General features: G+C 61.2%; 1 protein-coding gene across 1 annotated transcript in view; it reads right to left on the bottom strand.

The window, feature by feature from the left end:
- The window catches only part of LOC117645571 (rho GTPase-activating protein 100F), a 39,528-nt gene that overhangs the window by 13,055 nt on the left and 1,238 nt on the right, over positions 1 to 25,235 (bottom strand). The window contains exons 2-4 of the mRNA XM_034385870.1: positions 22,997 to 23,050; positions 21,503 to 21,595; positions 92 to 259 (exon numbers count right to left, since the gene is read on the bottom strand). Coding sequence (XP_034241761.1) covers positions 92 to 259; positions 21,503 to 21,565 — 231 coding nt within the window. The 5' untranslated portion in view covers positions 21,566 to 21,595; positions 22,997 to 23,050. The remainder of the gene's footprint in view (positions 1 to 91; positions 260 to 21,502; positions 21,596 to 22,996; positions 23,051 to 25,235) is intronic.

Here is a 25,235-nt window from a genome sequence, read left to right as displayed (position 1 = left end):
TGGCGGAGGGAACGTAAGAGGGTTCAGTTGGTTAGAGTCTTCCCGAGAGGCGATTTCCGCCGATTCCACCAATGTGGCGTTGAATGAGTACCTTTCTGAAGTCGCCCTGGATGACCATGGGCGGTGGGTCCTTGGGCCGCAGTCCCTGCTGGCCGGGCTGGCCGGGCATGCCGGGCTGGCCGGGGTGGTTGCTGGGGAGGCCGGCATGGGGCTGCCGTCTGGGACTCGTCGCGATGTCGGGGGTGTTTTCTCTGCCCTCCTGCAACACAAAGACACTTTCAAGTTTCGGCTTGATGAGGCATTCCATTTATCATCATTCGTTCGGAAAGCGGGTACTCCCCACCATTTCCCCACCGTTCCCCGTTTGTTGGCCCCCAGACGAGAGGGGACATGCGGGGAACGGTGGGGAAGTGGTGGGGGAACCCACTTTGCGACCCAATCAGCGCTGCCTCCTGCGGCGTCTTTTTTGAGGCGGCTGCAAGCCGTTACCGTGTGTGTGTCACCGTTACCTAGGCTCTCTAACCGTTACCGTGGGGTGACAGTGTGCGTGTAAATGGTTGCGCGACTGTGTGTGACTCTGGCCGGTCCCTTGCCTGCCCAGTCTCCGCGCCAGGGAACTCCAGTCCTGAAACACCCTAAATAACTGATGTGTCCCTGTGGACAGGATAGTACTATGGGCGCGCTGCGGCGAAGGGTGGGGAGGGAGGGGGTCGGGGGAAGGACCGTGGGACTGGACGTGGAGGGCGGCGACTACGTCGTGCCGCAGCGGGGTCCACTACCTGCCGAAGGGTTTCAGAAGGGTTTTCGAGGGTTTGTTAAGGCGACTAGGGGCCCCCTGTGTTGCCCATCAACCTCACTAAGTAACAGTGAGAGGCTCATGCTTGACAGAGCCGTTTGTTGAGCGTCCATCCTTAAACCTTCAACCTTAACGTGAGACGACACTACCTCCTCTATAGCAGCTCCACCCCCACCCCCTGACCGCAACCCTCCCGCCCAAGCCACCTGGAGCACGCAACACGCACACACACACAGAGCCCGCAGTGTGTGAATGCGTTCCGGGCGACGCCGTGGGGACCCACAACCTCCTGGCCGCGATGTGCCATGTGCCCCTGCCGCACTGTGGGCCTGAAGACCGCTGGAGGCGGACACAACCCTCGACGCGTTTTGAGCTCCACAGTCGCTAAATGGGACTCGAACCGAGCGTGTGACCCCGCCAATGGATTGCTCTTGGAACGAAGAATCCATTGGTGGGGTCACACGCTCGGTTCGAGTCCTGTTTAGCGACTCTGGAGCTCAAAACGTGTCTGGAGTTGTGTCCGCCTCCACCGGTCTTCTGGCCCACTGTGTGCCGGGGCCGCCGGGGGCTACTCGTCTGGTTCCGTGCGGGGCCCGCACTGGGGCCCGGCGGCCCGCCACGGCGCGGCCTGCAGCAGGTCCGCAGGGTCCGCAGCAGGGCGTGCAGGGCGTGCAGGGCGTGCAGGGTGCCATTGTGAATAAGGGCCGAATAACCCAGCGGCGTAGAGTACGCGCACTGCGGGATCAATAGCCTCCACCGCCCCCACCGCGCGCCACCCCCGCCGCCCCCACCGCCCCCGGCGCCGCCTTCGCGACCGCCCCTCGTTCCACTGCACCCTGCTGGTCTGGCTGGGGGCCTGGGGGCAGGGGGCCTGGGGGCGGTGCGGGCGGCTCTCCAAATAATATCTGTCCGCCCCCCGCGGCCCCCCCGCGGCCCCCGGCCCCGCAGCCAGACGCGGAGGCTGCCCGGCATGCTGCCCGGCATGCTGCCCGGCCGGCCGGTCCATGAGCAGACGCATTACGAATGACGCTTTCGTTTGGCCCGTTGGCCGCGCGCACTCATTTCGTGAGTCTGGCTTCCTCCAAGTGTCACCTGTTTGCACTCGGACAAGTGCATCGTCCTGCACTGTAAAAAATTCCGTTCTTTTGTACGGAAATGGTACAGAAAAATGTAGTACGAAGAAAAGTACGGGAAGTTCCGTACTTGCTCCATATGAACCCATGTAAATGGGTACGGAAAAAATGTACGGAAGGTTCCGTAGTTGGCAAGTACGGACGTTCCAAGCAAATTATTGACCAGACATGTTCCGTACTTTTTCTCACAGTGTAGCCGCGCCTACAGGGCCACCGCCCAATCCGTGGTTGCGAGAGAGGCACATTATCAAAAGTTTTATCGTCGTGCGCAGAGTGACGAGCCTCCTCCAAACACGGCAGCAAGACCTTTCAGCAGGTTTGCATCCGCGAGCTGGGCCGCGCCGCGCCGAGCGGTCAATGTCACGCTACATAGTGAAGGGGCACTGCTGCACCGTCCCGCCACGCACGCCGTAGCGCCGTGAGCGCGGGGGCGGGGGAATAGCCAATGCAGAGCCGCCATTGAGTATGCGGGGACGTGGTGGCGCGACACTGCGCGACTCGGTGAGAACGAGACCACTGGCTAATAAGGCAGACACACTGGCAGGCAGACAGGTGAAAATGGATCAAAAATGTTTCCCTCTCGCATTAAATTTGCGTGTGTTAGGCATGTGAGTAGGCGCGAGAGTTGGGGGCGGAGGGACACTGGGGGCTGCCGCCGGGGCCTGCACGTGCGACTGACATGACTCGAAATAAGCAGAACAGTGGGACCCCGCCCCGCCCCGCCCCGCCCCCTTCGGCACTCGACGCGATATTGTTTTCCGGATCATCCCCCGGAGCTGGAGCCGGCACTGGAGAATAAAGAGGAAGGACAGACATGTTGGAGCGATTCCCCCGCGGGACAGACAGCGTTAGACGGCGTCTGACGTAGTGGCGCAGTGACGTATAGGGTCCTTGAGCGGTGCCCCCGAGGGGGCGCCGGGGGGCCTGCCGTCGCTGTGCCTGCTCTGCCTGCTCCGCCCCCCTCGCACTCGCGGGGGGTTCCATGGGGGTGCGAGAGAGTCGAGGGTGTCGCGGGGGCCGCGGTGCCAAAACCCGCAGGCTTCGCGATCGCTTTTTTCGCCGCAGGCAATTCATTTTTTCGCGTGTGATAATTACTACGCTTTTGGCGCTCGCGTGCCCACCGCCCCGTAGCCTACCGGTGGACCATTTCGTCGCTCTGTCTCTGTCGCACTCATGGGTGCGAGGGAGAGAGAGAGACAGAGCGACGGAACGGTCGGCCGAAGCCGGAGGTGGAATCCACAATCCAGCTCCATTGCCGATCCCCCCGAGGAGGGGGTCAAAGAGGTGCACAGTGTGCCAAATGATGTGTCGGTACTTTTTGATCCAGAGTCATACCACGCGGTAGTACTCTGGTATCTCTCAGCAGCATCGCGCTTCCCGCAATCGCGTGATGCGGGCCTCAGGCAGAACGGCTCGCCGGGGCCGGTTGGCTGGGCCATGGCAGGCCTGAATGCATTTGGGGGGGGGGGGGGGGGGGGGCAGACGGTGACTGAACTCTGTGTGTGTACCTGGGTGAACATGCATCCATTACGCATGCGCAGTCATGAAAAGGAGTGGGCAGTCTTGTCCTGGCCTTCGCTCCGAGCACTCCGCCAAACCGAGTGTTCCCATATACATGCCAAACGCCTATGGTCACATGGCTCCGAGTGGCTCTAGTGTAACGGAGTGTAACGGAGCCGCGGTGATGCAAGGTCCGTAAACGCGAGCCGAGGTGGCGGCGCGGCCTGCCAGTGCAGTGGAATGCCAGGCGTGGCGACGCCTCGGATGCAACAACGTGCGCAGTACGTACACTGCCATTTGACCGAGTGCGTGCAAGCGTCGGTGCGTCGCGCTGAAAATACCTAAGTACTATTATCAATTCTGACACATTTCTCAGGGTTAGAAATGTCTTCTTGGGTCAAGCCAGATGGAAACAATATGTAGCTCTCTGAATGGATTCCTTAGCGATCCGCCCCCACGTGCGGTGGGGCGAGGAACCCTGGACCGAGCCTCGGATTCGACAAGGGCAGAGTACTGACCTACATCACTTTTCTGATTTAGCTTCCTCCTTGCAGTGTAGCTTTCACCCCGTGGCGCCACGCTGCGCCACGCTGCGCCACGCTGCGCCACGCCGCGCGCTGCGCGGGGAAGCCCACCAAAGTTCCAACTTGGAGCTGACTACCCGGCCCGGCCGGCCCAGCGGGGCGCGTCGCGCTTCGCGGGTCGGGCTCCCCGTCGTCACCGTCTCGCTGCTCGCGGTGGACACAGTGTACAGTCTCACAGGGCGGAGGGCCCAGCGGCCCAGCGCCAAGGGATGGAGCGCATGAAGCCCGCAAATGGTCGGACAGTCCGGCCGGCAGTCCGCTTAGGTTTCCCAGCTCGCAACGCCCGGCCCAGCCCGGACGCGCCCCCAATCCCACTGCCTCTGCGGCGCTTTGCGGCGTTTCACGGGTACACTCCAAAAAAATTTGGCTGCCTCTAGATGACAATGTCAAGGCTGATTTCCCGTCCCGCCACGCCCCTCTGAGGTAGCATAGATGACAATTTCATCAATGTGGGATGAACTGTTCATAGATTTCTACACACTTAAAGTTGTCTCGTCAAGATTGTGTGTATTTTGGTGAAATTGACTATAGTATGATGGTGCAGCTGAGATTATAACATAACATTGAGAATTCACTGTACCTTACAGATATTTTGACGAATTTCGTTTGTATTTGGACAAAATTTTCACCATAATGGTGGTGCAGCCTTCCACCATAAGACATTTAGAGTGTAGCGTCGATTTCTGGTCATGTAAATGCCACTGCCACGATTTTGTCGTAAAGTGAATATAAATTCTCACAGGGTAGGGGACAACCGCGAGGCGACAAGACAAAGTCAATTCTTTTGTAATGTCGGGGTCAGGGTGCATTGCGGTCGAGACAGCGGTGCATTGCGATGCGTAGAGGGATGTTGGTTCATCCACGCGTGCCCCCCCCCCTTCCTCCCCACAGGAGGGGTCGCGCGCACAAAATAGGAGAGGCCCGCGACACAAAAACTTAGCAATGATTAATCTATTTGACTTTTTTTTTCACAATGTGGAAGTGTGATGGGCCCACCACTGTACAGCTGTCAGATAGATAACCTGGACGGGCCGCCTGGACCCGGCACACGCGCCTAACCAAAAAACACAGAGAATCCTCTCTTATTGTTTCGCCCGACACACTATAAATTGCAGTTGGAGGATAGGTTTCTGAGAATACCTGCGTAATTCGGTGTGAAACGAAATGTACGTCTCACTTTTTTACGGACGCACCGCACGCACAGAAATCGACGTAGGAATTCCGATTATGATTCTATGCTAGTCTTGTGATGTTTACTCTGCGAACGGCCAGCTGGGCCACATCAGCATCCTTGAGCATCCTAGAGGGGGGGGGGGGAGGGGGCTGAGTGTTCCATGGCCGCCTGTTCGCTGTTTGCCCTTTGGACGTTTAGAAATGAGCCGTGGGAAAGACGTTCCGTAGAACACAACGCAAGCGCGCGCAAAAAAAATAATTAAATAAACCAATGAAAAGTGGTCAAAGGAATTTTTCATCCGCGCTGCCGATTTCTCACTTTCCCATTTTTTTGTGTGGGCGTGTGAAAGCCGTGCGAACACGGCCGGGCTTCCCCATTCACTCGGTTTTTGGCGGTGAGCGGCCGCAGTGCGGTGGAGAGGACCGTCCGACCGCAGGATGGCGGGGGTGGCGGGGCGGGGCGGGGCGGGGTGTGTCCCGTGTCCCTCGTGTTCGCGGCCGGATTTGCGGGGCACGGGCACCGCGCGGGGAGCGTCCTGACTCGGCTTATCCTGGAGTCGTAAGCCGACCGGGGGAATTTTCCTCTTTTCGGGATTTTCTTGCCTTGGGCTTTCCCTGCTCGGACGGCCCTATGTTGGACTAGAGTTCTAGAACCACAAGCTCCAAGAGGCACGGGCCGGTGTCTGTACGCGGTGTGTCTCTGTACTTGATTATATCACACCGACGTTACACTGTGATCTAGAGCAGAGCAGGGTCGGATCAGAGTGACCCGGCCAGAAAGCGGCACTAGGGCTGGATATGCATTGAATTGCGCGTCCGGCGATAATCCGGACCGCCAGACGGTAACTGAACTCTGTGCATGTGTGTGTGCACCTGTGTGTACTTGTGCAAAGTTATAAAAGGCTTGCGTGCCGGGTCGGCGGGCAGTCGCGGCCTGGCCTCCGCACTGACGGCAGCCTCTCACGTAAAAGAACTCTTCTCCCCAACGGCGTTCTCTCATTGTGTCTGCCACAGCCGATGCTGCGGTAAACCAATTTATGCACCCTTTACGCACCCCACTTAGTCGACACCGTTCCACTGGGTCACAGGACTCGACACACATTTTCATAATCCAATGATATCAAACACCTCTCCTTAAATGTAGTTCCCAGAGGATGAGAGGGCGCCTGTCACCTCTCCACCTAACCCTTGTTACACGTGAAGTGAAGACAATGCCCCATTCGATAAGCTTACAGGCCGATTCTCGTCTCTCTGTCTCTCTCGCACTCATGGGGCGTCCCGTCTGGGTGCGAGAGAGACAGAGCGACGAAACAGGAGATCGAGCAGGTGGCGGCAGCACCGCAGTTATCTCGGACGGCACTGGCGGGGCACTGGCGGGGCACTGGCGGGGCACTGGCGGGGCACTGGCGGGGCACTGGCGGGGCACTGGGGGGGCACTGGCGGGGCACTGGCGGGGCACTGGCGGGGCACTGGCTGCACTGGCGGGGCACTGGCGGGGCACTGGCGGGGCACTGGCGGGGCACTAGGGGGGGCACTGGCGGGGCACTGGCGGGGCACTGGGGGGGACTGCGGGGCCCGGCCGGGGGGCCCCGGGGCCGCCGCGGCACTGCGGGGCACCGGGCACTGCGGGGATGGGTGTGAAGGTGCCTTTGGCTCCACCGGGCACTGGCGGGGCACTGGGGGGCACAGGGCGGGGACAGAGCGTGACGGCGTGGCGGGGACTGGCGGGGGATGGCCGGGCCAGCCGGAGGGACTGGCGCGGGTGGCGGGGCAGGCGGGGCAGGCGGGGTCGGGGCCCGCCCGGGTCACCCGGCGGGGCAGGGGGGGGAGGCGGGACGGGGGGGGCGGGGCCGGGGGCGGGCCGGGGGGCCGGGGGCCGGCGCACCGGGGGAGGGGAGGGGGGCACGGGGCGGGACGGCGGAGTCAGGCGGGGATCGGGCACCCGGGGCCTGGCGGCCTCGGGGCCGGGGGGCCCCCGCACCCGGCGGGGCCGGGCCCAGGACGGCGGGGCCGGGGGGGTGGGCCCGGGGACCCCGGGGGCCGGGGGGCCGGCGGGGCCGCGGGGGGACGCCGGCCCCCCCAGCGCCATTTGCGTGTCGGCAGCGGCGCCGCAGCCTCGCCCCTCCCCCCGCGGGTCCCGCTCCCGGGCTTGTCCGACGCCTGGCCCCTCCACCACGTCCGTGCGCGAGGGGGGCGGGGGGCTGCAGATGCTGGAGTCGGCCGCCGAGCGGTGCGGCGGATAGTGCATGCAGCTGGACCCATTGGCCTCCACGCAACCCGATGGTGTAGGGGTAGCGCAGCGGGTCCTCACGCTGCTGGTGCGAGTTCAAAACACCCCCACCGAAATTTTTTTGGTCACGTTAGGCCGTAACTGTCACGTGCCGATGGGTCTGTCAACCGCCCTACGATCTGCCGCGAGTAGAGAAAGATCTGTCGCGAGTAGAGTAAGATCTGTCGCGAGTAGAGAACGATCTGTCGCGAGTAGAGAAAGATCTGTCGCGAGTAGAGTAAGATCTGCCGTGAGTAGAGAAAGATCTGTCGCGAGTAGCGTAAGATCTGTCGCGAGCCCGTTAGGTTAGGTTAGGATGGGTTGCAACCAATTAGTTATGGGATGGAGCCGAACTTGCAGTGCAGGGTGGAGCGCGGGGCCTGCAGAGGAGGCGGAGAGGGCGCGTGGACGTGGTGGAGGGGGCAGCGCGTCGGACGAAGACCGAGCGAGGATCCCGCGCGGGAGGGAGCGAGAAGCTAGCGCCTGCCCTGTTCTCGACACGCAAACCAAAAGGTGCGGCCCGGCCGCTAGGGGAGGCTGCGGTGCCCCGCCGCCCCGCCGCCGCGCCTCTTCGGTTTGCGTCACCGGAAAACCGGAAGTCGATGTGAGTGATTGAAGCAGTGCCGTTTCCGCGCTCCACCCTCTCTCACGGGGCGCTGCGCACAGGTGCGAGAGAGACAGAGCGTGACGGCGTGGCGGCGTGGCGGCAAGCCGGTCCAGCCGGAGCGTGGCGCGAGGTGGCTGGGGCAGGCTGGGGCAGGCTGGGGTCGAGGGCTGACCCGGGTCGACCTGGAGGGCAGGAGCAGGCGGGAGGGGGGGGCGGCCGGGGGCGGCCGGGGGGCGGCCGGGGGGGGCCGCACCCGGGGGAGGGGAGGGGGTGCACGGGGCGCGCGGCGGAGTCAGGCGGAGTTTTGATCCGCCCTGTGTTGGTAGCCGTGGCCGCCTCGCCGCCACCGCCCTTCTATCCGCCAAGACGGCTAGGCCGCGGTGCCGGGCCCTCGGCCGCGCCGCGCCGCGCCACGCCGGCCTCTCGCAGCGCCATTCACCGCCGGCAGCGGCGCCAGCAGCCTCGCCCAGACGTCCGCCAGCGTGCGTCCGCTCCGGCCCCTCCGGCCCCTCCGGCCCCTCCGGCCCCTCCGGCCCCTCCGGCCCCTCCGGCCCCTCCGGCCTCGGCGACAACAGCACACCACCAATGGGAGCCACGGAGCCGGGCACGCCATTGGCACGCCGGCCGGCGAGCGGCGACGCCGTCCTCCATCGACGTGCACTTGACCACCACCACCAGCACTCTCACTGTAATCCTTCGCACCGGCCGAAACAGCAACGAAAGCGCATTCACCTTTACCTTACTCCGGCTCGTGAAGAAGCACCCCGAGCCGGAGCCGCGGTCACACATGACAGGCCCCCGGGGCGCGCGGGGCGTGGCGGCGCGCGGCGGGGCTCGGCAGGCTGGGCCGAAGCGCGGCGGCGACTGAGGGCTGTGCCGCGCACCGCGCACCGCGCCGCCCCCGCCCCAGCCCCGCCGCCCTAGCCGCCCCCAACCCCCTCGGCGTCCACGCCATCCGCGACTTGCCGCCACGGCGCATGCCCGCCGTGCCTCCAGGGCCACCCCCCGGGCCAGTCACTACACTGAGAAAAGATGCCCGTCCGGGGCACTGCCTGGGCACTGCCTGGGCACTGCCTGGGCACCGCCGGGGCAGCGCCGGGGCAGCGCAGCGGTGGCGGCGCATCGCATCAGCCCCAATCGGAGCCATTTCCAGCTCGCCGATGTGCAGCCGTCGCCCTCGCCGTGTCTACCGCCGTCTCTCTCGCACTCCCACGGCACGCGGTGCAGGCGGCGCGGAGAGCGAGAGAGACAGTGTCACGGCCCGAGCCTGTTGACGAGGCCCACGTCCCTTACGGTGTAGGGTCAGCGGGTCGGGGGGGGGGGCATCTCAGTCATCTCGCGCCATCTCGCCGCTACATCGCCACCACACTGTAGCATGCAGTTTTCGAGTTTCTCGTTATCGGTCGGATCACTTTGATTACGATTCGAGCTGACGACCGGGTGAGAAATCGACGTGAATGATTGAAGATAATAACGGAGGAGAAGATCTCCCATCTCCCCGGCCACTGTCGGAAGAGTTGAAACGAACTCAATGAAATTTATTTGATTTCCTCAGTCATTTCTGCTGCCAATATCATAAATCTTTTACCTTTTACAGAGAGCCACTTTGATTGCCGCAACAGACAGTGGTCCGGCACGCTGCTTCGGCACAATTTTTTTAGCCTCCACCTTAGAGGCCTCCACGCGTTGGAGCATCGGCGGGCCCCCGTCAGGAACAGGCCCCCCTGATAAGGTTTGGAGATTGTCAAGAAGGCGGGTTGCGGGCTCAAACTCGTTCCCACTGGCCGTCGCTTCTGGAGTGCCGACCGTCGCCTGCAGCACGCTGCGCGCCATTTACATCGCTGCAGCGTGTCGACGTGCTGTGCAGCAGCCAGGGACACCCAGTCTCTGGGAGGGGTAGTCCGCGACAGCAGCTCGTAAACTCGATTGAAAAGTGTCCCATTTACGTCTCAGTCTCAAAGGCCTACCCGCTCGAAGGGAGAGTGCCGCCCTCGCCTGGTCACACCCCAATTAAAGCTCCAGGTCGAAGATGACAGAAGTGGAGGAAATGAGGGGAAAGCGGAGGAGGGGGAGGAGGAGGAGGGAGAGGAGGAGATGTCCAGTGGTTCCGCGGTTGTGTCGGCCTCGCTGGCGGCAGGCAGGCAGGCAGGCAGCCAGCCAGCAGCCAGCCAGCCAGGCAGGGAGGCAGGCTGATTCTTCCGAGCCCTGAGTGCACTGTGAGTGCACGGAATCCGGGTGGCCGTCGTGCACGTCGCCTTGCCTTGCTCCTTCACCTCCTTATACCTCGCGCACTCCAGCGCCGACCGTTCAAGTTGCGACCAGCACAAACTTTGTGATTAAATGAATTCCAGGAAGCGTCCGCCTCGTATTCTCGTTTTTGGCGCCACTAAGTGTACGCCCCTTTCGGTTTGGCCGCGGCGCCCCGCATCGCGAGCGTTGTCGTTGTCGTCGTCGTCGTCGTCGTCGTTGTTGTTGTTGTTGTTGTTGTTGTTGTTGTTGTTGTTGTTGTTGTCGTCGTCGTCGTCGTCGTCGTCGTCGTCGTCGTCGTCGTCGTCATCTCGACTGCAAAATGGGTTTTGTTTACTTTTTATTCCCCTGCTTATACCAACTTACCAACAATAAACGTGTTTCGCGCCCTTTTTCGTCGCTTTTGTTCTTTTGGAGGGAGAGAGAGGGGGAGAGAGAGAGAAAGCAATAAACGTCGTCGAAACACAGATCGTTCGCAAACAAACCCGCCGTGTCGCGCTGCACTGGCGGGGGCATCATCGCGCCCGGAAGAAAACAGTAAAATGGCGCCCTTTTGAGGTCCTGGCGGGGACCGGCGGGGACCCCGTAACCTATTAAACCGAATGGTGGGGACGGAACGCAGGTTTCATGGCCACGTCGGCCCCGTGAAAGGCAAGCCGGATTGCGTGGTTGTGTGCAGTAGTGTGCAGTGGGGTGGCAAGGGTGGCGCTGAGGTCAGGGTGTATGAAAATATTCACGGCGGGAGGCGGGGCGGAAAAGAAGTGGTACGCGGCAGTGACTTATGCCCGTCTATTAACGTCCTGCTTTCGCAGTCCGGTTGCAGCCTGTGCTGCAGTCACAGACACAAGCCCACCAACACACACACACACTCGCCAAGTCTCCGTCTTTTACGCGCTGCCGGCTCTCCAGATGCAAATAGGCGCTCTCGCGGCGTGACTCGAGCCGCGGAGCCGCGCCACTGGAGTCGGTCTAAATCGGGCTGGAATCGCGGGAAATTACCGTACCCTCGGCAGCCCTCGGTCGACCGCGCCACCGCGCCGCCGCGCGCCAAATTCAAAATAAATAACGACTCTCGATTGTTCGCGGGGCGAGTTTTTGACGTCGGCGAAAGAGAGAGAGGGGGGTGGGGGGGCGAACGTCAACGAGATGAGGAAGTGGTCGGGCGGCTGCGACGCGGCGGACGCGGCGACGGCCAACGCCAGCCTTTGTTCCGCCGACGCGTCGCGACATCGGCAAGGCGCGCCCGAAATTGACGCCACGCCGCGCGTTTCCGGGACAGGGAGAGAGACCGCAAATTGTTGCCGATGTTCGCGAGAGACGGCGCGGCGTGGCGGGGCCTAGCGCGCCAGCAGGCCCCGAGTGCACAGCCCTTCATCGACACTTGATTCCCAGGCTGGCTCTGCAGTAACGATTTCCGGGACCGCCGCCGCCTCTCTCCCCAGATCCATCGCGAGCGCCCCGGCGAACGCCTCGCAGGCCTCCGTTTTCAACGTCCGGGAGGAAGAGTTTGAAAAGAGATCCGCGAGGCAAATGTTTGTGTGTCTGTGTGCTGCCCCGGGCGTTGCTGCAAACCGGGTCGCCGCGGGGATGGGGCAGAGGCACTGGCGCACTCCACCAGAAAAAGAGACTGCAAGGGCTGTAGTACGACTGCGTGCAGCGCGCAAGTGCTGTAGTGGAATAGTATACGGTCCCCGACCCCGGGCCGCGGAGGGCCGCGGAGGGCCGGCCGTGCCCCTCCAGCCCGCCCATGGGGCCCAGCCAAGCCCCAGCCAAGCCCCAGCCAAGCCCCAGCAACCCCCTCCACGGCCCTCCGCCCGGCTCGCCCCTCGTAGCCCCTCGTATCGAGCGCCAGAGTGGAGCCCCGTGCCCCTCGCGCCCCTCGCGCCCCTCTCACCCCACCCCCTCTCTCCCTCTCTCTTGCTCACTCCATGCCCCTTCCCGGAGCGTTCCCGCCGTTCCCGCGCGCTGCTAGTTGTGCAGATTCACAGACACCGTCTCTCTTGCTCCTTCAGGTCTGTCTGTCTGTCTGTCTGTTTGCCGCACCACTCCCTCTCACTCGCTCTCCCGCTTGGAGCCCATCCTCCCTCCGCCCCTCCCATCTCTGACCGAGTCTCTGACCCTGCCGTCGCCGTCGTCGCATGCCAGTGTACGTACGTAGTGCCTCGTAGTGCCTCGTAGTGGCGGCAGCGAGGCCGGTAGTGCGTCTCACATTCATCGAGTGCTGCAGGCCGAAGCGTCGTCTCGGCGCCCTGTCTCTGCCGCACTCAGTGCCGTGATGGCGCGAGAGAGACAGAGCGGCGAAACGAGTCAGCAAGAGAATGACTGGCCGGTGCGCCGCCAGACCGCGCAGGCCGCCAACACCGTGTACCCGCCCGCCTTTTCCCGCTAGTACTCCCTTCCCTCTCTCTCCCTCTCTCTCTCACCGCTCCGCAGTCAGTGCCGCCGAAAGGGCGGGGGGCGGGCGGCGTGCAAGGAGCCGTTTTGCTCATACTAAAATAAACATTTGCAGAAAAGGCGTGCTCGATTCGTGCGGAAGGTTTGAACGGGGAGTGCGGCAGCGGCGCGACTCGTTCCAGGACCCATCCAGGATTCCAGGATTCCAGGATTCCAGGATCCGCAGGAACCGAGCGCCCAGCCCAGCCCGTTACCGGTCGGGCCAATATCTCGTGACCTGTGTTTGGTTTGTTAAGGTCCTAAATGAAAATTCTCTAATTAAATCACCCCCACCCTCGGCCCAGAACCCCTTCCCCCCGCCCCCTCCCTCTCCCTCCCCGGGCCGCCCGGTCCATTGCACCCTCCGCCGGCGCTCGCATGAATTTTTGAAGTCTCCCCTTGAGCCATTCCTCCTCCTCTTCCTCCTCCTCTTTGCTCGCTCTCTTCTCTCTGTCTCTCTCTCCCTCTCTTCACTCTTTCTTGCTCTCTCTTCGCTCTCTCCTTGCGCAGTTCCTCATCCTCGACACCTCCTTGGCCGGTCGCGCGCGCCATTCGACGACAAATCTCCAACGCAAACACACACACACACGCACTTGCACACACACACTCACACAGAGAAGCACAAATGATGAATGATAAGTCCGTGACGCGGAAAAATAAGAACCCCACCTGGCTGGGCCCGTGCCGAGGGGAGGCACCATGGAGGCACCATGGCAGCAGGGCATATGGCGAAGGCGTGGCCGGCAGAAACAGGGAGGGACGGTCGCATCAGATGCTTTTCCAAGAAGCTGCTCACTCAAGGCCAAGTGCCGATATCCCAAAAAAAGGCATCCAGCCGCGTCCAGCCAACATGTGGCCAGTTTCCGTTGACCCGCATATGCATGTGCATATTATGCAAGACTGAAAGGCGATTATTTCCGGTGCCGCGCCGTGTCTCTCGGGGGTGACATGTGGCAAGTCGGCAAGGCAAGGCGTTCCGCACTGACACACGGTAAACGGTCCGTCTAAAAGGCTATCTACACCAAAATCGCAGGGTGTCTACGTATTATTGTCCTTCCGCCTGACTTCCACCACAGAGTGCTCTCTTTCCCTCTCACTCACTAACTCTCTCTTTCTCTCTCTCTCTCTGTCTCTCTGTCTCTGTCTCTCTCTCTGTCTCTGTCTCTGTCTCTGTCTCTCTCTCTCTCTCTCTCTCTCTCTCTCTCTCTCTCTCTCTCTCTCTCTCTCTCTCTCTCTCTCTCTCTCTCTCTCTCTCTCTCTGTCTTCTCCAGGCCCCCATGGCGTGGCGTGGCCTGGCCTGGCGTGGCGTGGCGCAGAGTGGTGAGGCGACGCGCTGACGGGGTTGAAGGACTGCATCCACATGGCGTAAGGGCAAGGGCAGGCAAAAGAAGCCTAGGGTGTTGTGTTGTCTCAGTTGAGTCCTATCGCTCAGGGTTCAGTAAAATGTGTGAAACAGGTGGGCGTCAACGACAAACAGGACTTGGGGCCCTCGCGGTTCACTGGTGGGGTGGGGGAGAGTGGTGAGGTCTGGGCGGTCTCACCCCCCGCCCCCACCCCCTCCATGCCCCTCTACACTTGCTACGCCATAAACTCTCTGTTTCCACCAACCTGTGAAATTTACAACCCTGCCGGCATCGCAAACACATGTTTGTTCTCCATATCGTGTTCTGCGTTTTCGAGAGAAAAAAAGGTTAAGTTGTTTGTCGACTGGGACGTGAGAAGAGCACCGGAGTCCCACTCCCACGCACTATCAAAAAGGGGAAAAAATTCAACCTCAAATCATACGTATAAACCTAGATAAACCTAGTGTTCCTCCCGATACAGTATTACTACTATCGAAACGATTGTTCGATATCTCTAAAATGAGGACGCTATGAAGGCCTGAGGTCAAAGTTCAAGTTAGGAGCGCCACCTCACTAGTCTTGGGTTGCCTCTCTCTCTCTCTCTCTCTCTCTCTCTCTCTCTCTCTCTCTCTCTCTCTCTCTCTCTCTCTCTCTCTCTCTTGTTTTCGTTCCAAGCGGTGACAGCCCGCCAAGGCAGTGGCCGTGTCCGCCGTGTCCGCGCTGTTGACACTCGCGCGGGGCGAGCGTGCTGGCCGCGTGTGGTGCCGTGCCGATCACAGTGGCGTGGCACGCGGTCGATGGTGCACCGCCACGCCACGCCGTGCCGTGCCGTGATTTGGCCCCGTGTGTCAAAGGCCCCGTCAATAACGAATAGAGACTTGAATTAGTGACAGAGAGCAAACGGCCAGTCCGACAAACTCCTCCCCCACAGACGGAGAAGAAAGAGACAGTTTTGGCGGGAACCGGGACTTTCTCGCATCGCGCACACTCAAATTTTCATCCTTTGAATCCATGAGGGAGTGGATCCCTGTCGAAAATTGTTCGCGGTGTGAAGAGCTGTAGGAGTGCGCAGAGCAGAGCACAAGGACAAGTTTCAGTACCGACACCGACGCTGTGTGTTGACTAATTTCGGTTTGGCCCGGCCCTCACGCGCTCCACTCGCGTCCTTCACAGCGCGCATTGTTTCGCGCCACGCCTGCTGCGCACTGCCCAAGCACGAGGCGCCAAAATGGGCCGCGACTTCCCGCGGTTTCCCGCGGTTTCCTGCGCCCAGCATCTCGGCGTGCAAGTATTACGTCATCACTTTTGGGGAGAGGGGGCACGGCCTCTGATGACGGTCCTATCTTAAGTACATGGGAAGGTTAGGTTAAACCGATGATGGACGGGGGGGAGGGGCTCAAAAAGAGGCCTAAAAGAGGTGACGTAATATTTGCACGCCGCCTAAAGGATACTCGCCATTCTCGTGGCAGTCCTACAGCAGCTAGGCTGTTCACCTCTGCCTGCGCGATGTACGTCGGCACATACATACACGCAAAGATGCGTCTTTGCGACAGTGTATGTCCGGCGCGATCCCTTTGAAAGCAACGACCTGTCTTGGCCCCAACCGTGTCGGATGCGAACGACGCGGTATCCAGGTGCATGCCTGCAACTCTGTATGTACTTTATGGCGGCCGCGAGGCGAGGAGCATGTAGAGTCCTGTCCTCCTTTTTCCTTGGGTCTCTCTCTCGTTTGCGGGACATCGCTCTCTCCGGGCTTAAGATTATAAATACGAGCCCAGCAACCTGCGCGGCCAGTTCGACTCCAGCCTCTGACTTGCGAACACCTCTCTCTGTGCGCCCGCCCAACCCTACAGCCTGGCTTGTAAAAGTCTAGCTTTTCCTCCAGACTGTGTTACCCTCGCACCAATGGTACACACAACCAACGAATACACAATCCATTGGTGGGGTCGCACGTCCGGTTCGAGTCCCATTTAGCGACTCTGGAGCTCAAAACGCGTCCGGGATTTTGACCGCCTCCTCCACTGTGGGGCGGCCACATAGTTTATGAGCAGCGCGACCCTCGCGCCGCCGCTCTAAGTTGCTGGAAAAAGTTGGTAATTTTTCTCTTTGATCCCCTCAACAGCACCTGTCCGCCGATGGCAGACGATGGCAGACGATGGCTCCTCATTCGCCGTTCCGGAAGTCTCGCCACGTCGCCCCGCCAACCTGGTGGCTCTGCCATTACGGCCCTGGCTTTCGCCCCCCCCCCCCAGGCCGCCAAGAGGGAAATATGGCGGGAATAATGGGGGCGGCGGTACACTGTCAAATTGATGTTTTTAGCAGATGATACATTATACATAACGACACAAAGACAAAAGAGAAATGGTAGTGTAGATAATGTGTCGGCATGCTCAGGGTATCCTCCTGAGAGTACTGGCATGCTGACACATTATCTGTACACTTCGGCGCGCTCGGACCCCCGAAGGCGCGCGGAGTCTACTCGGCGGAGTCTGCGGCGCCAAGGTCGTGAGTCCCGGACACGTCCGACTAGAGCCATGATGTGCACCCGCTGGCAAATTGGCCTTCCTGACCTTGCGATGCGTCGAACCTAGCAATTCGAGTCACTGATTCATTGCACGTGAAGTTTTGGGCGAAATTACTGGGTGCTGACCGGCTGGAGGCACACGGACGATGCAGGAACAAGACATCAGGCCGAAAACGACGGTAATGCCACGCTCCTCTGAACATTGTTGCATTCGTTTGGAGACACGCGACAAGCGTCGTTCGGAGTTCGGAATCATTTAGCCTGAGGCGGCGACGCCAGGGAGGGGATGGGAGGGAGGGGAGGGAGGGGAGGGGAGGGGAGGGGAGGGAGGGGGGGAGGGAGGGGCGCAAGGCAGTGGCAGCGCCGCTGGAGCCAAAGAGCGCCGCGCCATCTTTAATCAGGACATCTAACTTTGGCCAGCACTTTCCGCTCCACCGAAACGAGGTGCTCCAAGGCGTACGGGGCGGGGCGGGGCGGGGCGGGGCGGGGCGGGGCGGGGCCAGAGAGGAGTCGGCCGAGCCAAAGCGCAGTGTGATCTGCGCCTTGATCTTGGGTCCGGACCGCCCAGAAAAAAAGGCGCCCAGCGCCCGCGCCGCGTCCACGCAGACCCACGACCAACGCGCGGCCTTTGTCTCCGATACGCTCGGACGCACGGCCCACAGTGGGCCAGAAGACCGGTGGAGGCGGCCGAAATTCTAGACGCGTTTTGAGCTCCAGAGTCGCTGAATGGGACACCAACCGAACGTGTGACCCCACCAATGGATTCTTCGTTCCAAGAGCTATCCATTGGTGGGGTCACACGTTCGGTTCGAGTCCCATTCAGCGACTCTGGAGCTCAAAACGCGTATAGAATTTTGGCCGCTCCACCGGTCTTCTGGCCCACTGTGCGGCCCAGGCCTCCTCGGACCAGGCCCGGGTGCGAGCGGCCGGCCGGCCACTTTCAAAACCCGAATTTGGTAACGACCGGTCGCGAAAGAGTTGTGGTCAAATTTTGTACAACGAATGTGGGAAGTTGTTGCTGCCCCCCCCCCCCCCCCCGGTTAGGGAGCACCAGCCTCGCCAAGTTGGTCAAAAAGTGACCGAATCTCTAGAGCAGGTGAAGGTGCCCTTTATAAACTCGGTTGATTTTCACACTGGAACGCCTTTCAAGCTGCGGTGGCGCTGCAACGTGGCTCTGCCTCTCCATTTTCTCCGTTTCCTCCGCTTTTCCTGCGGAAACACACAGAGACGCTTTCCCCCCTTGCCGGCCTAATCCTGCCAGAGATAGGGACAATCACCGTGGGGAAGGAGGCCCCCCCCCCCCCCCCGAAATGGCTCCTTCATTCTGATACTGTGCCGCGAACACCGCACACCGGGAAACTGTTTACCTGGCGGCAAAATTTTGTTTATTCGCCCTGAAGGACGCAGCGCCGCCTTCAAGATTCGCCCTACGGCCTACGCGCGTGGGTGCGCACTGCGGACGGTGCGGGATCATTTTCGCCACTGTGAAAATAAACTGCAGGCTGAGTTGAAAATACCGCGCCAACACAGAGGAAACTGAGTCACTGGAATCCGAAGGACACGCGAGCGCGGCGACACCGTAAAACGCCGAAAAAACGAAACAATTCCGTCATTTTTAGTGGTTCCTTTGACGACCGAGTCGCCACTGCCCCGCGGCGCCGCGCCTCGAGAGAAATAAAAACGGTCCTTATGTCTCTCACTCCGCATGAGTCACGCACAAGGCCGAGCACAAGGCCCACAACGACTCATTGACGGCCGAACGCGTTCGACTCTCCACTATTCAGCCTTGAACCACGAGTCGCGTTCTGAAAGGCTAAGAACGCCGCGCCCGGCCCCGCCCCGCCACGGCCATAGTCTTCTTGGCGTTCTGCTCGCGCCACCACGCCCGATTGGCTGCGTCTGCCCTCCTTGGGGCTCCGCGACGCCCCCCCCCTCCTCCCCCCTTGACCCTTGCCACACCTGCACAGGCCCCCTTTTCAAATCCTCCCCTTGTTCCCACCCTCACTCCCACGGCCAACTTCTCCCCCTTTATTTCGCGTCCCTCCCCGAGCTGCGCTGTCTCTCTCGCACTCGCGGGGCGTGCCGGGTGGGTGCGAGAGAGACAGAGCGGAACGAGCCTGCCGCGATCCGCGCCAGCCTCGCCACTGCCATCTTCGAGGGGCGTTGCCGCCACACACTGCCCCCCCCCCCCTCCACTACTAAAATGACCTCCAAGTTGGCTAATTGATACGGGTTCGCGACGCGCAGCCACGCCTTTCCGACCGCCAATTCAAAACTTGCCAAATCGAATCGGAAATACCACAGACCTTCTGCTCTCCTCTCAGTGTCGTTTCGTGTCGCTTGCTTTCATAAATTCCGGGCCGGTGCAACACGTTACGCCGGAGGTTGCGCGCACGGCCCCGCACAGCACGCCGACCGAAGTCCGGCCGTCCGTCCGGCCAGGCCAGGCCAGGCCGCACCGCCCTGGGGCATCCTGCCTGCCGCCCGCCTTGACGTGCTGGGCGGGGCGCGCGGGCTGGCTGCTGGGTCTGGGCGCCGCTAGGCGCCGCTTGCCATCCATCCACCACACTGGAGTTGGATGGGTTTGCGGTGGTGCTGCTGGAAGGGGGCCTGGATGGGGCGGAGCGGGAGCGGGACCAGCCAAGCCCGAGGCCTAGGCCGGGGCCGGGGCCGGGGCCCATACGTCGACTGCCAAATTCACTTATTACGCTTGGTTTGGCGTTTCGGGCTCTGTTAGTGCACGGAGTGGATCAAGGACCCCCCCCCCCTTTTCCCCCCCGTCACGTTCACAGCCACGCATTCGGTCACACGCGGAGGCAAGGTCGTTTACTGTTTCAGGTCACCCAGCCGTTTTCTAAAAAACCGTTTAGACACCAACAGTTTCGTCAAAACGTTTTTGTGACATGATGAATTTTTAGGCAGAGCCACATGGAGGATCACTTAGGCCGGAATTTTGTTTCCCTTTTTTGTCATATTAATTAGTGAAAGTGCTGCCCCTCCCCCCAGCCTCCACCCCCAGCGCCGCCCCCGCCTCGCAGGCTGTCTGCCGCTATCAGCAGATGGGTTGTCGGCCCGGTGCCGCTAGCGTAGCTGGATGCTGGAATGGACAGAGGTCAACAGAGTCTCTGGCGGATCCGAGACGCCCTGGTCATTGGTGGGGCTGCTGCTGGGGCTGCTGCTGGGGCTGCCTGGGGTCTGTGCCCGCCTTTCCAGGCCACTGTAATATTTGCCCATCCTCCCCAGCCACCCCCTGCGCGCTGCGCGCCGACGGGCGTGCACTGTTTCACACAGCCTCGCAGGGAGAGCGGCGACAACTCGGGGGGCTTTAGTCGAACCGTCGAATCACAACGCGTTCCCTGTGAGGCTCCCTCGAGGAGAGACGCGGCAGTGGGCCAGAAGACCAGCACCGCCGGCCAAAACTCTAGACGCGTTTGGAGCTCCAGGGTCGCTAAGCAGGACTCGAGCCGAATAACGTGTGACCCCCACCAATGAATTCCTCGGAGAGCAATCCATTGGTGGGGTCACACGTTCGGTTCAAGTCCTGTTTAGCGACTCTGGAGCTCAAACCGCGTCAGAGTATCGGCCGCCTGCGCCGGTCTTCTGGCCCACTGTGCGACGAGCGTGGAGTTGCGCTGCCTGCCGGCTTACAGTGCCGCGTGCGCCCGAGCGCCCGCCGACCGTCCAATAGGCCTCCCGGCCGACAGGCCTGCGCGGCGTGGAGCCGCTCGGCGCCTTGCAGTGGAGCAGCAGCAGCTTCGTACCCCATTAAAATAGCCGTGCCGTGTAAGAAGACACACTCGTTTCGATTTAATAAGCGGGCGGAGCGCGCCGGTAGCGAGGGTCGTTACGGTAATTGGGGGTAGTGTCTCTGTCTCTCTCTCGCCCTCGTAGCGCTCCGCCGGGGCGCGAGAGAGACGGAGCGACGCGGGCACGCGAACAGAACGAACAGCAGCCAGGGTGCGGGAGGTCCGGACCTAAGGAGCAGCTTCCCGAAGGGTAGGCACCATCCATCACCTTCGGGCGTCGAAATCGAAAGGTGGACACGCGCTTCACGACTGTACACTGGAAAAGGATGGTTGGTGCAACGATGCTTTACGGAATCGTCTCGTGGGGTGTTCAATGAGAGGCAGAGACTCGAAGGCCGCGATGTTGTAGAGTCCAAGGCGAAGTCGCGTTCGCAATCCATCACCGAGTGTCGGCCGGCGGGCCGGCGGGGCGTTCAGGGGCCTCCTGCTTAGCTTGATGTCCCTCGGGCATTCCGGGGGAAACAAATGGCCAGACTTTTCCAGTGCCGTACCCGTACCCCCGACAGAGAAAGGTGGAAGTATAATCGACGAGTTTTGAGCTCCAGAGTCGCTAAATGGGAATCGAACCGAACGTGTGACCCCACCAATGGATTGCTCTCCGAGCGAGAAATCCACCAGTGGGGTGACACGTTCGATTTGAGTCCTTTTCAGCGACTCTGGAGCACAAAACGCGTCCGGGGCTTTGACCGCCTCCACCGGTCTTCTAGCCCACTGTGCGGGGATGGCAGGGAGTGCGTGGGTATGCGCAGAACGAGGTGGCAATCGCGACACCCCCACCCCTCCCCAGCCGCGGGGTGCCCTCCACTGGAAGAAATCAATGGAAGAACAAGAACCACGCACGTAACCTGGCGTTGCTTCTCTCCCCGCCGCTCGCTACGCTGGGCTACGCTCTCCTTCTCTGGCGGGGTTCTTACTTTGATAGCAAAGGGAAAGAGGGATGGGGAGGACGAAGCCGGCGTCATCCCCCACCCCACTGGCTTCCCTTTTGACTGGCCAAAGTGGCGCGCACACACGCACGAGCACTCGTGCACACACACAGGCGCGTGCCCACACCCTAAAGACTGTTAAAACGAAATTGACGACTCACCTTCTTTCTGCCGCAGCAGAGCATGTTGGCACGCCGTAGGCTGGGCTGGTCGACCCCCGTCATGGCCGGGCCGGGTGCAGCGGAGACCACATCCTGCAACGAAAAGCAAGGAGTCCCTTTAGCTGACGGTGTAACCCGGCCTCGCACAGCGCGCCTCGGAAGCATTGGCCCCGCGGGGACCGATGCCGTAAGGCGGTGACTGACCTTGTCTGCGAGTGTACCTGCACGACGACGTGAACGTCCCATTCATGTATGCGGGTGGCGTTTCGAGACCTTCCTGACGTGAGTATAAAGACTTTGGGCTGAATTTCTGGCCGTGTACGCCGAGACCCGCTGCAGCCAACCGCACAGCGGTTAGCGGTGTAGGCGACAAACCGTGCGCACTCCGATTCCAGGAGCGTCACCGCGCCGCTTCATTGGCGCCCAAACAGGCTCAATCCGCTCATGAATACATTACAGAGCCGGCGGCGGGGGAAAAAAAGCGAAAAAAAAGCGCGACAGCATACGCGACATCGGCCGGTTTCGGGTTTGCTACACTGTGAGCGGGGGAGTTTGTTGGGAGTTTGGGGCGGGGCGGCCAATCAATTTGCAACAATAAACTTATCAAAGGAATGACTTTGCCGCGGGCCGCGCGCGCCGCGGGGATCAGGGGGCTGATGCCGAGCCCTGCCGAGCCCTGCCGAGTACGGCTGTCTCTCTCGCACCCGCGGGCCGGCCGCGTGGGTGCGAGAGAGAGGCACGCTCTTTTGAGGGTCCCTAATGACCCGGCAGCGCGGCAGCACCAGCCAGGGGCCCGGCCGCCCGGCCCATTGAGCCCCAGCGACTTTACTGGCGTCGCTCTGTCTCTCTCGCACCCCTGCGGGCCAGCGGGCCGCCCCGTGAGCGCGAGAGAGACAGAGCAGGGCGCCAGGGTGGCAGCTCCCGTGCCGAAGGGATATTTATCACGGCCCCGCCACATCTGCCATTTTTTCTCTTTCTCTCTCTCTCCGTTTTCTCGGCGACGCGACGACAGTGGACGTGGCAAGTCCCTGATAGCCAGCCTGCCTGCCCCCGGCCTGCCGGTGCGCTGGCTTTCCGCGCTTTCGGAGGGCCGAGGGAGGCCGAGCCGTCCGGGCTTACTTGAAGCGCCCCGCTCACCCCGTTGCTTTGGCCCTGCGCCCTCAGCGCGGCCTGGCTCGGCCCTCGGCGGGGCGGGTCCAGGGTCCGGGATTAGGACAGCATGCCTGTGCCTGTGCCTGGCCGGCCGGCCCAGCCCGCGGGACTGGCAGGACTGGCAGGACACGCAGGACTCGCAAGGAAGTGCCCCATTTTTCACCGCCGGCGTTGCCAGCGTTTCATCTGCGTCCCCATCGCCATTACGGCCCTAGGTGCGGCCAATCCCAACTCGGCCCGACGACAAGGCGACGAAAAAAAAAATATGAAAAAAGTTTCATTTCCCCACTCCTTTCTTGTCTTCTCATTTTCTCGGGTCAGCCCGTTTCGCTGATGACTTACGGTCTGGTTTGGGTGGCCCGTTCACTGGCGAAGGTCGTGCCGACGGCGCGTCTCCTGGAGGACAGAGGCAAGCGAATTAGAATCAGAGTAATACAGTACGCAGTTCCTGGCGACCTTGAACATAGAACCATTGCAATCTGATTAGCCACTGGACCGGTCTGGTGCCCAGCGGGCCCCTGTCTGTCTCTCTCGCACTCGCGGGGCTGCCCATGCGGAGAGAGAGAGAGAGAGAGAGACATCAGCCTGCTCGCTGGACCACGGCGTTCCGCACGAGAAGCGACGCGCACCAAAACCTGGGAAAGCGAGATCACGATCATGCATAATTACTACATAGAGGCGTTTGTTTATCAGCCGGGCCGGATGTGTCAGCCTCACGGCCTCGCCCGCGCGCCTGACCAATCAGGGTTGGGGAAGAAACTCGGACGGGAATAGTGAAGCGAGTTGCATTAGTTTGCTTTCTCGAGTCTTTTTTTTTCCGCCCGGGTTTGTTTATGTGCAAGGGGCGGCTCAGGCAATGGATGGCGCGTCGGGTTGCCTACTTCCGGACGCCCAAAGTGCGTGTTTAAAGCAGGGAAGGACGTGGCAAAAGCAGCAAGAGCGACTACAGCGGCGCGCGCCCGTCCGAGGAGGTTCGCAGAAGGCTGCATCCCCTAACGGGGGGAATTTACTGCGCCCAGCTCATGAATAATATAAATTTAGCGCCAAAATGAGCCACGCCGCCACGCCGTCGCGCTGGGAGCGTCGGAGTGGTGCTGGCGGAGTGACCCCCCTTTGGAGCCTCCTTTGGAGCCCCTTCTGGGCCCCCGGCCGTGCTGCCGGCCTAGCCGGCCCGGCCCGCCCGGCAGGCGGCGGCATCAAACGCCGCGATGGGTAAACACGCCGTCCTCCCTCGCCGTCCTCGCCGTCCTCGCCGTCCTCGCCGTCCTCGCCGTCCTCGCCGTCCTCGCCGTCCTCGCCGTCCTCGCCGTCCTCGCCGCGCCGTCCTCACACCCACCGCGCGAAAAGCCGCGCCTCACGCACGCGAGCACGTTTCGCTTTTTGATGTCGTCTCGGCCGACCGCGTGCCGTGTGCACCGCGTGGAAAAAACGTGGGAAGAACGCGCACGCGAAGCGTGGTTCCGGGGATCTGCCGGTGCCGAGTTCCGTCGCTGTGTCTCTGTCGCACTCATGGAGCGTCCCGTAGGCGTGCGAGAGAGACAGAGCGACGAAGCGAACCCTCGGAGTCGTTCGGCACGTTCGGCCGCGTGTCCTTCTCGCTTCCGCGCACGCTGCAGACCGGAACACGTCGCTGTCTCTCTCTCACTCGTGCGGCGTCCCGGAGGGGTGCGAGAGAGACAGCGCGACGACGGCGCCGTTCGGAATGGCGTGCGGCTCGGCGAGAGTAACGCCCCCGCGCCGTGCACGCCACTGTTACTGCCGGTTACGGCCGCCACTCAAGTTACTCCCTCATTAAGGCCGTAGGAGCGCAAAATTTTTTTTCGCCAATTGATAGTGATCGATGTGGTAAGGCACCATGTCAAACCGTTTTGCCCGGCGACGCATAGTTTCGGCGTCGCGACGCCCCAAAGTTCGAAATTTTGGCGGTTTTTGACATTTTCCAGACCACACGACGGGGAAATCAAGGGTCGCAGCGTCTTGAAACTTTGCACACTTGTTGGCAGGGACTGTATGCAGGCGATGGTCTACTCCAATTTGCGCCCTAACGTCTAGGAACGTAACTGGAACGCCTTGAAAATGAGTGATTTTCAGGAAGCTCCGGAGCGGAATCTAATGAAAGGGCGAACAAATGGACCATCACATCCCCTAGACCATGCCTTTCTCTTCACGGGCAAGTTTTTTCCATTTCTCTAGGAGGTGTGGTACTCGCGTCGTGTGGTCTAGAAAATCACTCAGATTTGAAGGTCCTGCACCAGTAGAGAGAGACAGGCTGCTTCGGCCGATGTGTTGTTTCTGTCGCACAGCGGAGCTCGAGGCAGGTAGTCGGGGTCCGGGGTGACGCGCCGGGCGGACAATAGGGGAGCCGTCGAGGATCCGTCTGCAAGGCAGGCGGCACCGGGTCCCGACCAGTTTTGGCCAATTTTCGTCGCGATTTTGGTAGAAATTATCGTAGAACAAAAATTCAAACACCATTAGACCCAGCTTTCAACGACGAATCCACTGCCGCATGTTCCAAAAACGCGAAAAGGCTCGTTTGAAAATTTGTATTTTGGGCCTGGGGGTAATAAATCAGCCTGTCATC

Source organism: Thrips palmi, unplaced genomic scaffold (genome assembly GCF_012932325.1).
Source record: "Thrips palmi isolate BJ-2018 unplaced genomic scaffold, TpBJ-2018v1 HiC_scaffold_18, whole genome shotgun sequence".
Classification (NCBI taxonomy): domain Eukaryota; kingdom Metazoa; phylum Arthropoda; class Insecta; order Thysanoptera; family Thripidae; genus Thrips; species Thrips palmi.
Note: the sequence above shows the minus strand (reverse complement) of the source record. Positions and strands in the feature narration are given on the sequence as shown.